This window comes from Chrysemys picta, chromosome 3, assembly GCF_011386835.1.
Source record: "Chrysemys picta bellii isolate R12L10 chromosome 3, ASM1138683v2, whole genome shotgun sequence".
In the NCBI taxonomy this organism is placed as follows: domain Eukaryota; kingdom Metazoa; phylum Chordata; order Testudines; family Emydidae; genus Chrysemys; species Chrysemys picta.
In genome coordinates this window covers 47,201,989-47,216,453 of record NC_088793.1, presented here as the reverse complement: position 1 = coordinate 47,216,453, position 14,465 = coordinate 47,201,989, and the positions used below count along the sequence as shown (strand labels likewise).

Sequence of the window (14,465 nt, the reverse complement as noted above, 5' to 3'; positions counted from 1 at the left end):
TGTTTTCTTGGATTTTGTAAATGAAAGCTGAGACTCTCACAGAATTACCTCACTGCAGAGCTGGGGCTTTAAGACAAATACCAAATATCATGAGACTCATTATAAAATCACCTGAGCTGGCAATACGGTAAGTGAGTTGCACTGGGGCTGATCACCTCAGAGAGCAAAAACAACAAGGAGTCTGGTGGCACCTTAAAGACTTAACAGATTTATTTGGGCATAAGCTTTCGTGGGTAAAAACCTCACTTCTTCAGAGTGCAGTGCCTCCTACTACCACTGGAGGATTCCCAATGGGACTGAAACTGTTCCAGCCCCCGCAGGCTTACAGAATACCCAGCTGCCACCGGGGTTTCCTGATTCTGCATACTGACCTATGTAAAGCTCTATGGAGTCAGGAGATGGAACTACAATCTCATAACTTGAAAGCATATTTCGTTTAAGAAGGAAAACAGCTGAGAGAGCCACAAGTTGGAACGGGTTTGTACTGAGGTGTACATGCAGCCAATTTCCTTAAATTCTAACCTGTTGGGCATGAATAGAGCAGCAGGTTGTGCTAATTTCCTTACTTGCAGCAAAGGCAGTCTGATTGCTTGCAGTCTGCTCACAGCCTCCTTGGGAAGGGAAGAAAGTCCAAGGGTTAGAAGTGGGGAAGGGAAAGCAGGAAGGAATCTCGGAGAAGGGAGGCAGCGTTTAGTTTGCTGAGCAAGGACAGAGCAAAGGGGTAGACAAGAGATGAGCAAGTGAGAGTGAACTGGAAGGGAAGCCAGGAACTGAGGGTCTGCTTTCTCTGAGTGCATCAGGCAGAATGTGTGAGACTGACAGACAGACAGCAGTAAAAGCTAGCTACAGCGATCAGAGCTACAAAAATCCCCTCCCCCTCTGCTCCTTGACTCCTGGGTGTTGGTCAGAGGAAATGCACTTGCCATTTTCACCGAATGCTGCAGAACTACTTTATTAAGGCTTCATTTTTGTCACTGAAATCTTGCCAAAGAAAACAGCTGCTGGCAAAGATACAGTGAGGAGGCCATATTAGAGCGCAGCTCTATTTAAAACAAGTCTGGCCCATTTCAGCATTTGGAAAACTTTAAGAGACAGGAAATAACCCGTCAATGCCTAAACTAAATGAACAGCTAGCGAGTATCTTAAAAGGAAAGGGAGGGCATTGTTTGCTTTTGCGACCCCTCTTCTTCCATACCTCCAGCTACAATTAACTACACAATTACTGCCTGGGTTTACAATCAGTGATATTATTTTTATATTGCATAGTTACTGGAAGAATATTCTGCTACTACTATCTACATGATATGTTACAATGTATGTCAAAAATGACGTGAAGCATAGGAATGTACGGGCAATAATATACTAGCTGATAGTTCAAAGTTTCTGAGCACTGGCAGCTCTAGTTGAAAAAAACAACAGGGTGTTTATTTGGATATCTACTCTTAGGCACGTAAGTTTGAAAACTTTGGCATTAGGCTTTACTTCTGCAAGCAGGTAGGACTAATTTGGCATCTTCCAAGCAGTGCACAATAAGCCAGAATCAGGCTCCCTTCTGCACATCATTTTCCCCCCCTTGCAATAATATTCATTAAGCCACAGAGGTGATTTTTGGGTATGCTTTATAAGGCAGTATTGGGAAATTTTAAATATAAGCTCACAACCTCTAACATTCTCCCAAAACAAATTCACATAAAAAAGTTCTGCTTTGATCTGTGGACAACTGAAAAAATTTTTTAGAACTGTGCAAAATGTTTTTCCTTGCTTTCTGTGTCAGGAAATCCAAATCATGGCTACAAAACCCAAGCTTTACTACTTTAATGGAAGAGGCCGAATGGAAACGATAAGATGGCTGTTGGCAACAGCTGGGGTTGAGGTTTGTTCATAATGTATTAATTAAGATATCTCATAAAGATTGTTTGATTGAAAGATTTTTCCAAGTTTTAACTCATTGAAGCTCAATCCACAGTTCCGAACCCAGCAGGACATGAGTGATCATGTGCCCCTAGGTACACAGAATAAGACTTCTATACCAGAGGTTCCCAAACTGTGGGCTGAAGCCCAAAGTTGGGCTGTGACACAGTCTCAGGTGGTCTGCCATGGCTGGAGATGGAAGGGTATGGGGGGGTGGCATTGCCCCCCAAACTGTATACATTGGTGGAGTGGCAGCTGGCGATGACCCCCTCCCAGGGTTGGAGAAGCCCAGCACCCTGGCAGGTGGCAAAGGGCGAAGCGAAGCTGGTGGGTGGAGGGTGAGGAGAAGGGGCTGGCCCCAAGAGGTGGCAGCTTCCAGTGTGACTGGAGGAGGCTGGAGGGTTTGTGGCCATTCCCAAAATCTGGGGCTCAGCGGTACCGCTCTGTTTCTGCCTGGACAATGCTGTGATTGAGACCATGAAGGTAACGGCTGGGCCCGACCCGAGTGCCTGCCTCTGGCAGCCTGCGAGCCCTTCCCTTGTACCTGGGCAGGGGGTGCCAGGTGACCAGCTCAAGGCACTGAGAAGGCTGCTAAAGAAGGCACACACCTCTCACGGCGTCTCTCTCCCTGACAGTCGCGTGTTAATAGTGGGCCACAGTACATATTGCAGCTGTACAAGTGGGCCTCAGGGAAAAAGTTTGGGAACCCCTGTTCTAAAGCACCCTCCACCCAGGGCCAGTGCAAGGATGTTTTGCGCCCTAGGTGAAACTTCCACTTGTGCCCTCCCTGAGCCCTGCGGCAGCTCCCTGCACCTGCTTTCACCCTGAGGTGCCCCCCGTGACAGCTCCTCACCCACCCCCGCCCGGCCCGGGGAGCCGTGTGGCAGCTCCCCAGCTCACCTCTGCCCTGAGGCGCACCCCCGTGGCAATTCCCCACCCCAGCTCACCTCTGCTGTGCCCCCTCCCCGAGCCCTGTGGCAGCTCCCCCCCAGCCCTGAGGCGTCCCCCCCCCGGCCCGGGGAGCCGTGCGGCAGCTCCCCACCCCAGATCACCTCTGCTCCTCCCCCTCCCCGACCACGCCGTTGCTGCTCCACTTCTCCTGCCTCCCAGGCTTGCGACGCCAATCAGCTGTTTGGCGCGGCAAGCCTGGGAGGGAGAGAAGCAGAGCGGGGCGGCGTGCTCAGGGGAGGAGGTGGAGCAGAGATGAGCTGGGGCGGGGAGCGGGTCCCCTGTGTGCTGCCCCCCCCTTACTTGCTGCAATCGGCCCTCCCCGCACCCCCCCGCCCCAGCTCACATCCACTCCACCGCCGCCCCAGAGCACGCTTTTGTCCACCCACCAACCACTTGGCACCCTAGGCAGCCGCCTAGTTTGCCTAATGGTTGCCCTGGCCTTGCCTCCACCCAAGGATCTCAAAGTGCTTCACAAACATCAGCAAATCCAGACTCCCAGAACAGTCAGGTTGGTAGGCAGGCATCATTGGGTATGTATACACAGCAAAAACGAGACCCATGGCAGGAAGTCTCAGAGCCCAGGTAAACGACTTGGGCTTGAAGGGCTCGTGCTAGGGGACTAAAAATAGCAGTGTAGACATTCAGGCTCAGGGTGGAGTCTGGACTCCAAGACCCTCCCCCCTCGCCAAGTTTCAGAGCCCAAGATTACAGCCCAAGCAGGAATGTCTACACTGCTATATTAAGCCCTGCAGCGTGAGCTCCATGAGCCTGAGACAGTTGACCTGAGCTCTGAGACTCACTGACAGAGGGATTTTTTGCAGTGTAGATATACCCTGTATCACCGTTTCCTGATCACTTGCCTGAGATCATACAGGATGTTTCTGCCAGAGCCAGTAGAATCCAGATCTCCCAACTCTTATTCCTGGGCCCTAGCTACAAGGTCATATTTGTCCCATAAGGCAGGAAAAACCCGGGGATTAGTACTCCTGGGGGAATTTTGTGCCACTGCACATGCGTAGAATTCATGTCTCCCACAGATTTCTTTGCTTCCCCGCAGAAAAATGACTTCTGATGGGGAAGCAAAGGGAAGCTGCAAGAGTGGTCACCTGCCCCTCCCCAGCAGCGCAGGCAGGTTGGTTTGGGTGCCCAGAACAGCCGGTTTAGACATAAATCACCACCGGCCAGCCATGTGTGTGAGAGAGAGAGAGACACTCTGGCCCTCTCACACACTATTGCAGCACATTCAGCGTGGAGGGGCAGGGCTTTGTTTCTGAGGAGGTAGGCATGGGGCAGGCTCTGTCCCCTCGGGCAGAGCAGAATGTAGCAGCCTGCCTGCTTAGTGAATTGTTCCCATTGTCTTTTTGAATTCTTCCACAAGTATAAAACAGGTGTAAAAGTTTTAAGGTCCCTTTACATTGCCAAAGTGGTGTAAAGGACAGTATGGCCTTATAAATGCTTATGGTGCTTTAGTGATTAAAACTGGTCTAAATTTTTGGACTGAAAAACTTTCCTATCAAATCTTTCTGGAGATGGTCAGTAGCCAATATAAATTGTGAGTTTGATTCCCCAGCCCTCACTTTCTCTTCAGTTGCCTATGATGTAACACGAGTATATGGCTGCATATGTTAGTTGACTAATAACTAGAAATAAAGGGTCAAACCTAGCTACATTACTATTAGGAAAGGGGGGTTGGGGATTTCCTGCAATGCTCCCTACTCCCATTCTTCATCCATTGTATTGTAGTTTAAATAAATTACCAAAATAATTGAAACCAGAGTGATTATATTGCATTATTTTGACAAAATATGCTGAATTTTAAAATCTTGTGCACAGAATTTTTAATTTTTTGGTGCAGAATTCCCCTAGGAGTAGTTTAGTGTACATTCTGCTTTCCACACTTTCTCCTTAGTCACTGTGCTAACAGCACCCAGCAAGGCTTACATAACTGGATGTTAGCGGATATTAGTTTCCAAGTAAGCTTGTGAAAAATTCTTACACAGAATTATGTTCGTCTATCTGTTAAACATGATAACAGAAAAGAAGCTTGGATGGCTGCTGCTAAAACATGATACCACTTACCATCAGTTTTTATGCTAACAGACCCCTAAGGTGTTTAGCTGCACAGTATAACCGCAGGGATTGTACTGACAGTGTCAAACATTCTGATGATCCCTGAGTCCCATGAATTGTTCTGTGCTTCCAAGGGGATCTTAGCCATCTTTGAGTTTGAGGTAATGAACCTGATGAGATCAGGTGGGGTACAGAGTAAAAGCAGCACAAACTTTTATTTAGGTCATTCACTGCCTCATTAGATCCTTCTCTTCTCACGTTGGATATTTTGGGATGTGTCTCCTATATTAACCCCTTTATGAGAAGCTATTAAGCAAATATCCCCTAACTAAAATCTTCACTTATGATTTCTGAGATATAACTATCTAGTTCCTCTTGTCCGTTTGTTTTACAGTTTGAAGAAGCTGAATATTTGGAAACAAGAAAACAATATGAAAAGTTACTTCAGGGTAAGCCTGCAGAATAACAGCTAAATTCTCCCCTTAGGTTCTGCTCTCTGGAGTCATATAGTTGGAGTTGGAAGGGCTGACAAGCAGCTTCTGTGTCACACATTTGATCCACTACTATTTTGCTCTCCTGCAAAAGTGTGGATCTACATATCCAAAACCAGAGCTGGTTTTAAGAGGTGAAATAAGCAGCACAGATATACTATAGACCAGTGGTGGGTAACTTGCGGCCTGCAGACCGCATGCAGCCTGTCAGGGTAATCCACTGGCAGGCCACCAGACAGTTTGTTTACATTTGCACGGCCGCCTGCAGCTCCCAGTGGCTGCGGTTCGCCTTTCCCGGCTAATGGGAGCTGCGGGAAGCTGTGGCCAGCATGACCCTGCGGCCCACATCACTTCCCGCAGCTCCCGTTGGCCGGGAACAGTGAACGGCGGCCACTGGGAGCTGTGGGCGGCCATGCAAATGTAAACAAACTGTCTGGCGGCCTGCCAACGGATTACCCTGACGGGCTGCATGCAGCCCGCAGGTTGCCCACCACTGCTATGACACAATAGTATAGCACTGTCACATTGCAAAGTGTCATTATTTAGTGGCACTCTCACAACATAATGTTCTATGTTTTGTAGGACACCTCTATCTTATATTAAATGTATATATAAATATATAGGTCTCCTTATAACTTGATGGGGGGCCCCACAGTTAACCGAATCACATCTGCATCTCTTCTGGTGAATCTCTAAAAGAGAGTTAGGGGATAGTTATAGGTTAAGCTCTGCAAGGGAGTGATTAGGTTGAAAAATGCATTTTACAACATGACATTCCTACTCTTCTGTCACAAAAAAGAAGCTTTGATTTGGAAGCAGTTTAGTTAAAGTATGTGGAAGTTGACTTCAGAAAAAATAAGTTAAGTATCTCAATTTCCAGACAGGCTGCTGGTTGGTAGCTGTGTGGCTACACAGCTGTTTATATCCCTTATTGATCCTTTTCTGATAGAGTCAAATGCAAAAGCTAGCACTGGCGTGCATTTTATGGGTCTGTGAAAAATTCTGTAGAATTTTAGGTTCAGGGATCAATACACTCCAAGACAATGGTCTAAGTGGCAGCTGAAGAAATGTCATTTATCTCAATCTGAGGGCAATGATCAGACAATTTACAGGAACTAAATGACTCAATTTCTTTTCCTTTCCAAAGATGGATCCCTGCTGTTTCAACAAGTGCCCATGGTAGAAATTGACGGAATGAAGATGGTGCAGACCAGAGCCATTCTCAACTACATAGCAGGGAAACACAACCTCTATGGGAAGGACCTGAAGGAGAGAGCACTGTACTGTACTGTAACAGACTGTACCATAGTATTGTTTTAAAAGCTGCTTTAGATAAAATGAAAAATACTTATTTGAAAATGAAATGAAAACTTTGTATTCAAATTAACAAAAATGAGGACTCTCTCATTTCTATGGAAATGAAATCATCCTTCCAATTATCTTTTTTATATATTTGATTTAGTCTTTAGATGCAGGCTCATTTCTGATAGGATCTTTTCTGAACTGGACCATCTAACTTGCCATTCCTCTGGAAAGTCTATCAATATACAAATAACTTTTACTCCCTCCTCTAAAGTGAACCATTTCTGTTATTATGTGCCTGTTCCGAGGAGGCCTGTCACATCCCCTTCCAGCCATTTCCAAAATGACGATAGGAAAGTTAGAACAGCTATGTACAAATTTATTCCAAACTGAAGTGATTTTCTGAGATGTGTAATGGATTGCAGGATCAGGACCTATGGGCAGACTTCTGAGCCCAGGCAGGGCTCCATTTACTTCATGAGCTCCAAGAAGATGAACCAGTGCACTCACACACAATGAGTGGCAGGCCTGGGGCTGTAGCCTCTATCCACCAGTTTTTTTTTTTTTTTTTTTTTTTTTTTTTTTTTTTGAGCTCATTACTGCTGTATTGGGGCAGGTTTTGTAATTATTCTTTTAAACAAGGATATTCAACCTTCAGAATCTCTCTCCCCCTTTCCCCACAATTTTTAAAAAACTATTTAGTTTGGGAAAGCTCATTCAAAAATCTGAATTCCTTCCCCACCCCCTTGCAGACAGAGATTCACTCCCCAGGTGACAGATGCTCTGCTGCTTGGGTATGGCCTTCATATACAGGCATTGTAGCATCATGCAGTAGAATGACTTAGTAAATTAATCATTGACATTTCTTCAATTACCATTTTTATGGCAGGATTGATATGTATGTTGAAGGAACAATGGACCTGAATGAAATGATCATGCTTTACCCTTTCTCATCTCCTGAGGAAAAGGAGAAGAATTTTGCCTTAATGATTCAGAGGGCAACCAACAGATACTTCCCAGTGTATGAGAAGGTATATGGCAGCTACGAACATTGCAATAGTGGGGCAGAGGGTGGGAAGGAGGGGGAGGGGGTGTAAGTGAGTTTTTGTTTTTTACATTAGATCCTTTTTTTTTTTTTTAAATCAAGTGTTCTCTTAAGCATCTCTCTCTGCTGATGTGTCCCCATCTGTAAAATGGGGCCATAAACCATTGAATAAAGAGGAGGAAAGGAGGACAAAAAGCAGTTGCAATGGCTTTGATGTCTTCCACCTGCCATCAGCCATGTATATTCATATGACTTTTCTGTCTCATGAGAGAGTGAGGTGCCTTTTCTTCTGCATGATGACTTGGGCCCCAGTCCTGAAACTGGGTCTGTATGGATGGACCCCTATTCCTGCACATAGTCCAGAATGCAGTAGCTCATTCATATGGATCTTTTTGTGGAAAAGGGACCCATATAAAGACTGATGGATTTTTTCACTCAATGCAACTAGTATGGTAGTTTTGCTGTCCTGGTTTATATATATAATTTTCCCAAATGAAACAGATGTTAAATGAATTTGCTTTGAAAACGTCAGACTGTTTAGTGGTTTCTATTTTTCCAATGTGTGGCCTATTTGTGCCCAAAAATATATATATATTTTTCTCATATATAGGTTTTAAAAGCTCATGGACAAGATTTTCTTGTTGGCAACCAACTCAGCAGGGCAGACGTACAAGTACTTGAATCCATTTTAATGATTGAAGAGTATGAGCCCACTGCTCTCTCAGAATTTCCTCTATTACAGGTAATTTTAGGTGGGCAGATCAACAAGTAATATGACACACACACTCACAGACTTCCCAAGATGCCCGTTGAGCAGTGATATGCCATGCTTTCAGTTTTAATATGGCTATTTAGCACAATAATTTACACACATTTCACAAATTGGAATGCAATATTAAACTCAGCAGTGCTGCTTGTAAGAGGCAATGAGGTCTGATCCCTGGCCTGGCAGTTCTGAATTGCGCCCTGGTAACTTATCTCCACCATAACCAAGAATGCAGTTACCTACACTTTAAGCAGTATGCCTGCCCTCACCCCACATATCAGTCCCCTCACAGATTACAGTGTGCACCCAAGTACACGGTATACTATCCTAAGCCCCTTCTATCTCCCTACAAAGATGCACGGGCATCAGATTCAGAAGATCTTGTGTCTATTCCCAAATCTACCACTGACTCACTGTGTCCTTGGATAAGTCGTGTTCATCTCGTTGAGCATCAGCATCACAACCTGGCTGAGACCCACTCTTTGGATGGACACGAGTCTGTTGTGATTGGATCTGACTGCTGACTCCCATGTGCTTCAAAGACCTCTAGATCTGTGTAGTGATTGAGCCAATGCTTACAGGAAGAGAAATTTGGTTATTTTTCGTACTTTACATGAGGTATAAGTGCACACGGCACACCTGGTCAAGACACAAGTGATGCTGCTCCCCACTGAGGTACAAATGCCCTGTAATATTCATTGTAGCTGAAAATCATTGTAGGAACCTATCTATTTTTCTCTGCACTTTCTCCATGCCTGTAGGGGAAATATAGTACAAGTTAAGACTGAGAAATAGCTCAATTTTGTTTTGCACATTATAGGGAATAGCCAAACACCCGTGCCTCCTGGTATAGTTTGCAAGCCCTTCCACTTCTGTACCGCTTCTGGGGGGGGGGACTAAAACTGTATATTTATTCACCAGGAATCTCGCTTCTGCTCTTTGCTTTTTGGACTAAGACCATTCTTTGCCTCCTACTCACCAGCCTCGGCATAACATCATCAAGAATAAGGACCACCTAAGAGGGATGTAGAGAGGATTACTGTCTAGCTTGCTCCCCATAACTATCTTCAAAAACAAACCCAGAACATACGCCAACCATACCACACCACCCAACCGAACAGCATGAAAGCAGATACAGTAGATTGAAATCCAAATACACCCAGCACCCTTTGTAGACACAGACCACTTCTCATTCTTGGGGGAAGCTCAGAGATGGGAAGCAAGGTCAGCTCAGGGAAGCAAGGTCACATATACATACTAAAAAAAGCTATCATGACTTGTCTGGGATATGAATAATAAGTGATGGGGTTTTTGCCCCTGCTCCCACCTGCAACAGCCAGACTATTAAGGACAGGGCCTCTATGTACTGCTGAGAGGCTGATCAACCTGAAGGGACCAAAAAGAAAGATTTGGGATGAGACATTTGCAGAACTCATGACAGAGTCACAGGGGAAACCAGGCTGGCTGAGAGGTGGAGACTGTACATAAGGACACAGAGGGAGAAATAAATGCAGCTCTCCCAAGAGATTGTAGCAGTAGCCAAGGCCAGCATCACCACGGTGAAGGAGAGCATGGAAAAAGACAGAGAGATGCAGAGGCAAGTCATGGATGCTAGCCTGAGCCAGAATCTCTTCTACAAAACATGCTTTTCTAGGCCAGCAGGCCCTTCAGTCCCTTAAATTGGGAACCAGACATGCCCTTCAGCCCCTAGATAATGCTGGCTACTGGGATCTTCAGCAACTTCTAACCTCCACATCCCCACAGCAGTGCTCCTAGTGGTTCCCATTGACCTCTCAGATCCAGCTTCTAAGCACAGAGAGCACTAGCACATGGCGGTTCAGCTCTTTTGAGCCCTGCAAAGTCCCTGAGAATTTTGAGCCAAGGGGGGGATTAGCTCAGTGGTTTGAGCATTGGCCTGCTAAACCCAGGGTTGTGAGTTCAGTCCTTGAGGGGGCCACTTAGGGATCAGGGGCAAAATCAGTACTTGGTCCTGCTAGTGAAGGCAAGGGGCTGGACCCTTAGGGATCAGGGGCAAAATCAGTACTTGGTCCTGCTAGTGAAGGCAAGGGGCTGGACCTGATGACCTTTCAGGGTCCCTTCCAGTTCTATGAGATAGGTATATCTCCATATATTAACTCAACCCCAGAACTTAGGTGGACAAGAAGAATCAGAGGCAAGGCTTTTACTCCTCTTTAACTTTATGCACCATCACCTCGCACTTGTTGTATGTGACATTTTTCTTACTGTTGTACTTTGAGCTCAGTTTCAAAAGTCCAAACGAATCCTTGACTACCATTCTGCAACTATTCAGGTGATAGTTAAAATGTTCCTTCCTTCTGTCCAAACAGCCTGTGTATGGCTTCATTAGCCATGGCATCCAGGGATAAACCAGGTCTTCCAGAATAACTGATTGATCCTAGCATCGTGAACTTTCCCAGACCACCATTAATGTCTGTGAGCCTGCGGCAGTGATCCACCAAGCCTTTCTGTTTAGCAGAAGCCTGACCAGTATACATTTATAACCCAGTCCGCCCCCACTCAATGTGGAAAGGACAGGCAGAAATTTTTGTTCTTGAGCTGAGGTTTCCCAAGTGCTTCCAGCAAAATACACTGTTTTAGGTAAAACATAAAACAGGTTTATTAACTACAGAAAGATGGATTTTAAGTGATTATAAGTGGTAGGCATGACGGATAGAGAAGGTTACCAAAGAAAATAAAAATAAGCACACAATCTAAGTTCTATAAACTAACAGGATTTGAATCAAGCGGAGTGTCCCCTTGATATAGTACAAGCTGGTTACAGATCGTCAATACACAGGCTGGAATTCTCCTCCAGCCCGGGACCACCTTCCCCCTTTCAGTCTTTGTCCTCCAGACGTGTTTCCAGGTGTGGAGTTGTGGGGGCAATGAGGCCAAGTGATTATGTCACTTCCTCTCTTTTATAGTTTCTTCCAGCTTGCTGGAAAGAGCCTTTGCTTGTGACATAGGGGTCCGTCCACCTCCATTGGTCAAGCATTCTCCATTGTCTATGTGCTATCTTTGAGAAGTCTCCATTGTATACAGTTCCTGGGATGACCCTTCGGAGTGTGGATTCCCTTTGATGAGCCATCAGCATGTCTGGCTCCTCCACTGTAGTACATGAAAGGCTGGTTGTGGGTGTTCCCAACCTCTCAACATACAGTATTTCAGTAACACACACATAGCAAAACTTCATCATTTCACATACAATGATAACACATATAATCCAACAAGATATTAATGTTCAACAGATGAAGACTTTTAAAATGATACCTCACAAGGCATATTTTGTTTAAAACATATCATAATTATATGACAGTGGTGAATATGGGAGTTCCAGGTTGCTGTTTTGAGGCACAGAGTGCTGCAATACCCTGGGCCCATGTGCTTGGTGTTATACCAATAGAATAAAAACCAGCAGGATCTTATTAAGAGGGATAAGGCAAAGATGCCACATTTATTGTAAATATACTGATAAAGCAAAAGATAAAAGTAAACAACATTGTTTGACTCTTATTTCTTATATACACACACACACACATATATATATATAGAGAGAGAGAGAGAGATTCATTTACACAATCATTCATTCAAGTTCTGTATAGGTGTTATAGTTACCAGCCTAGAAGTTGCTCATGCCAAATTACCGGCCAGGTATCTTGGTCATGAGGATGGAGCCAAGTCCGTGTCAGGTGCACCTGATGCTCCTGGAGGCTGGCAGCAGAACCAGAGACTCAAAGTCATCAGTCTTTAGAGTCCATTCTTATAGGAATTAATTCCTATGTTAGTCTATGGGAGCTGTTTCATCCTGCTGTTGCTGACTCAATCAGCAGATGGCACATTCCTGTCCAAAGTGGCACATTCCTGGTGGCTCCACACTGTCCAAAGTTTGTGTTTCTCATCCTTCCAGGTGATGGGGTGGATCCCAGTTTACCGTCTGGGGGTTTTCTGGTCATCCACTTGACACATTCTTCGGCCAATGGATACTCCCTTTCTAGACTGGCACCTCCCTAACCATCCATGTATATCAAGCATTCATCAGCATACATTCCATACCTTAACCATATTTCAATTTACTGTCTCCACCACTTTCAGGGTGTGTGCTAATTCATTTGAGACTCCCGGCCCTTTAATCACAGAGGGTGGGGGTCTGTCCTAGGAGCCGTTGAATGAAGTGAAAGTCACTTAACGGCTTATAGTGTTTGTTTACCTTGTATCAATTACTTCAAGAACAAAGTTAGTTAACTTGTTTGTAAGTTTTACATAGTAGTAAAGTATCTTTCACAGGATAGATATAATCAATGGTTTCTACAGACAGTAGCTTACAAGTTTTAACAGAAGACCCAAGAGATTTTTGTACTTGGTGAAACTGTTGGATTTTAAAGTGTGGGGGGACAAATTATGAGGGGGTCACTGTCACTTGGGGGAATCACTGTTAGTACCTTCTTTTATATCCCTACACTGGCAGACACTAGCCCAGGCATGTGGGCTTTGCTGAGTCACAGTTATCAGGCAGTTCCCATTGTGTGGTGTTTGCATAGTTGAATCATACAGTTGATTAGTGGGAGGTCAATATCTACCTGCACAGGGATTCTTTGTATGTCACTAGCAAATTTACAGCAGATTTCAGTAACAACCATACAGCACAATGTCTTAACTTTATACACACTAATGATAAACATATTTGGACAGAACAACGGGTTTCAGCAGATCATGACCTTTCATATGATATCTTACATGGCATGCTTTATATGAAATACCATAACAATATACAAATGATAAATATGGGGGTTACAGGATGCCATTTTGAGGTACAGCATGGCACGCTATCTCCAAATTGTCGTATTCAGTTTCTCCATCTGTAAAATATTTACTCATCTTTGTAAAATGCTTGGAGATCAATGGTTTGAAAAGCTGTGTAGTGCTAAGCAATACTGGCTTTGTATCTTTATATATATCTAACTGCATATTTTAGAAAATGGCATATTGAAAACCAGAGTGACTCCACCAGGCAGTGTAATTTCACAGTCCATTAGCATTTATGATAAATGATGTCAATAAGGTTACCCCAATAAAATGCAGTGCAGAGGAAATGGATTTAAGTAGAATTAATCTGAAAACAAATATAAATCTATATTCAGGGCCTACTATGTTTCAAAACTTTTTTACTTTTGCATAGATGGCTTGATGGTCAAAGTTTTTCTGCTGGGCTGACAATATTTTATATAAAATGATTGGCTTCAAAGCTGAAATATATGAGCATGTGCCCAATAGAGCAACAGAATCCACTTGGGTGGACCTTTGCACATCATGGAACCCCACTGAAGTAAATGTAGCTACACAGGACTATAGGGATCCCTCTGTATGGATGCAGTTGCAGGAGTGATGCCTACATCAATACATGATCTTTGGGGTCCCAAAGGGGGCTCCTATAGTCCTGATGTATTCCTGTCTTTGTTTACTCAAAAGAGGGAGGAGGCATCAGGCCAGATATAGGGACAGGAGGACTCCTCACTCTTTGTTTCTCTGTTCGCTTTATTTTAGGCTTTTAAAGCAAGAATAAGTTACCTCCCTACAATTAAGAAATTTCTGCAGCCTGGAAGCCAAAGGAGGACCGAACCCGATGACAGAATTGTAGAGACTGTGAATAAAGTTCTGCAATTATAAAAAGAGTTAAAATAACAGCAATAAAGATTTTCACTCAGCATTAGCAGACACAGATGTAACGCTCAGAGAAATCAAGTGTTTTGGTTATGATATGAGTACCAAAAAATAGGAATTAGGAAGCAGTTCAGGAAATAAGTGCATGTGCACTGAAGTATGGCATTCAATCAAAAGGTAGTAATCTGTGAAGAGAATGTATTCAGGTGAAATAAATGTCTCCCTGTGAAGTAAACTTCTTACTCTTGCT

At 44.4% G+C, this 14,465-nt stretch overlaps 1 protein-coding gene across 7 annotated transcripts; it reads left to right on the top strand.

Moving 5' to 3' along the window:
* The first annotated feature begins 334 nt into the window (after window positions 1-334).
* LOC101946657 (glutathione S-transferase 3-like) lies at window positions 335-14,450 on the top strand. Of its 7 annotated transcripts, XR_010599462.1 has the most exons (8): window positions 337-477; window positions 1,775-1,873; window positions 5,327-5,381; window positions 6,571-6,703; window positions 7,615-7,756; window positions 8,381-8,512; window positions 8,891-9,211; window positions 14,099-14,450. XR_010599462.1 is itself a non-coding variant. In XM_008177189.4 (7 exons), the coding sequence occupies exons 2-7, from the start codon at window positions 1,787-1,789 to the stop codon at window positions 14,219-14,221; spliced, it is 672 nt and encodes a 223-aa protein (XP_008175411.2). In that variant the 5' UTR covers window positions 337-477; window positions 1,775-1,786; the 3' UTR covers window positions 14,222-14,450. The 7 variants fall into 7 exon arrangements, 6 of the variants coding, with proteins under 6 accessions (XP_023969390.2, XP_008175411.2, XP_065443854.1 ...); XM_008177189.4 differs by lacking the exon at window positions 8,891-9,211; XM_065587782.1 differs by lacking the exon at window positions 8,891-9,211 and having other exon boundaries at window positions 12,465-14,450.
* The last annotated feature ends 15 nt before the right edge of the window (window positions 14,451-14,465 follow it).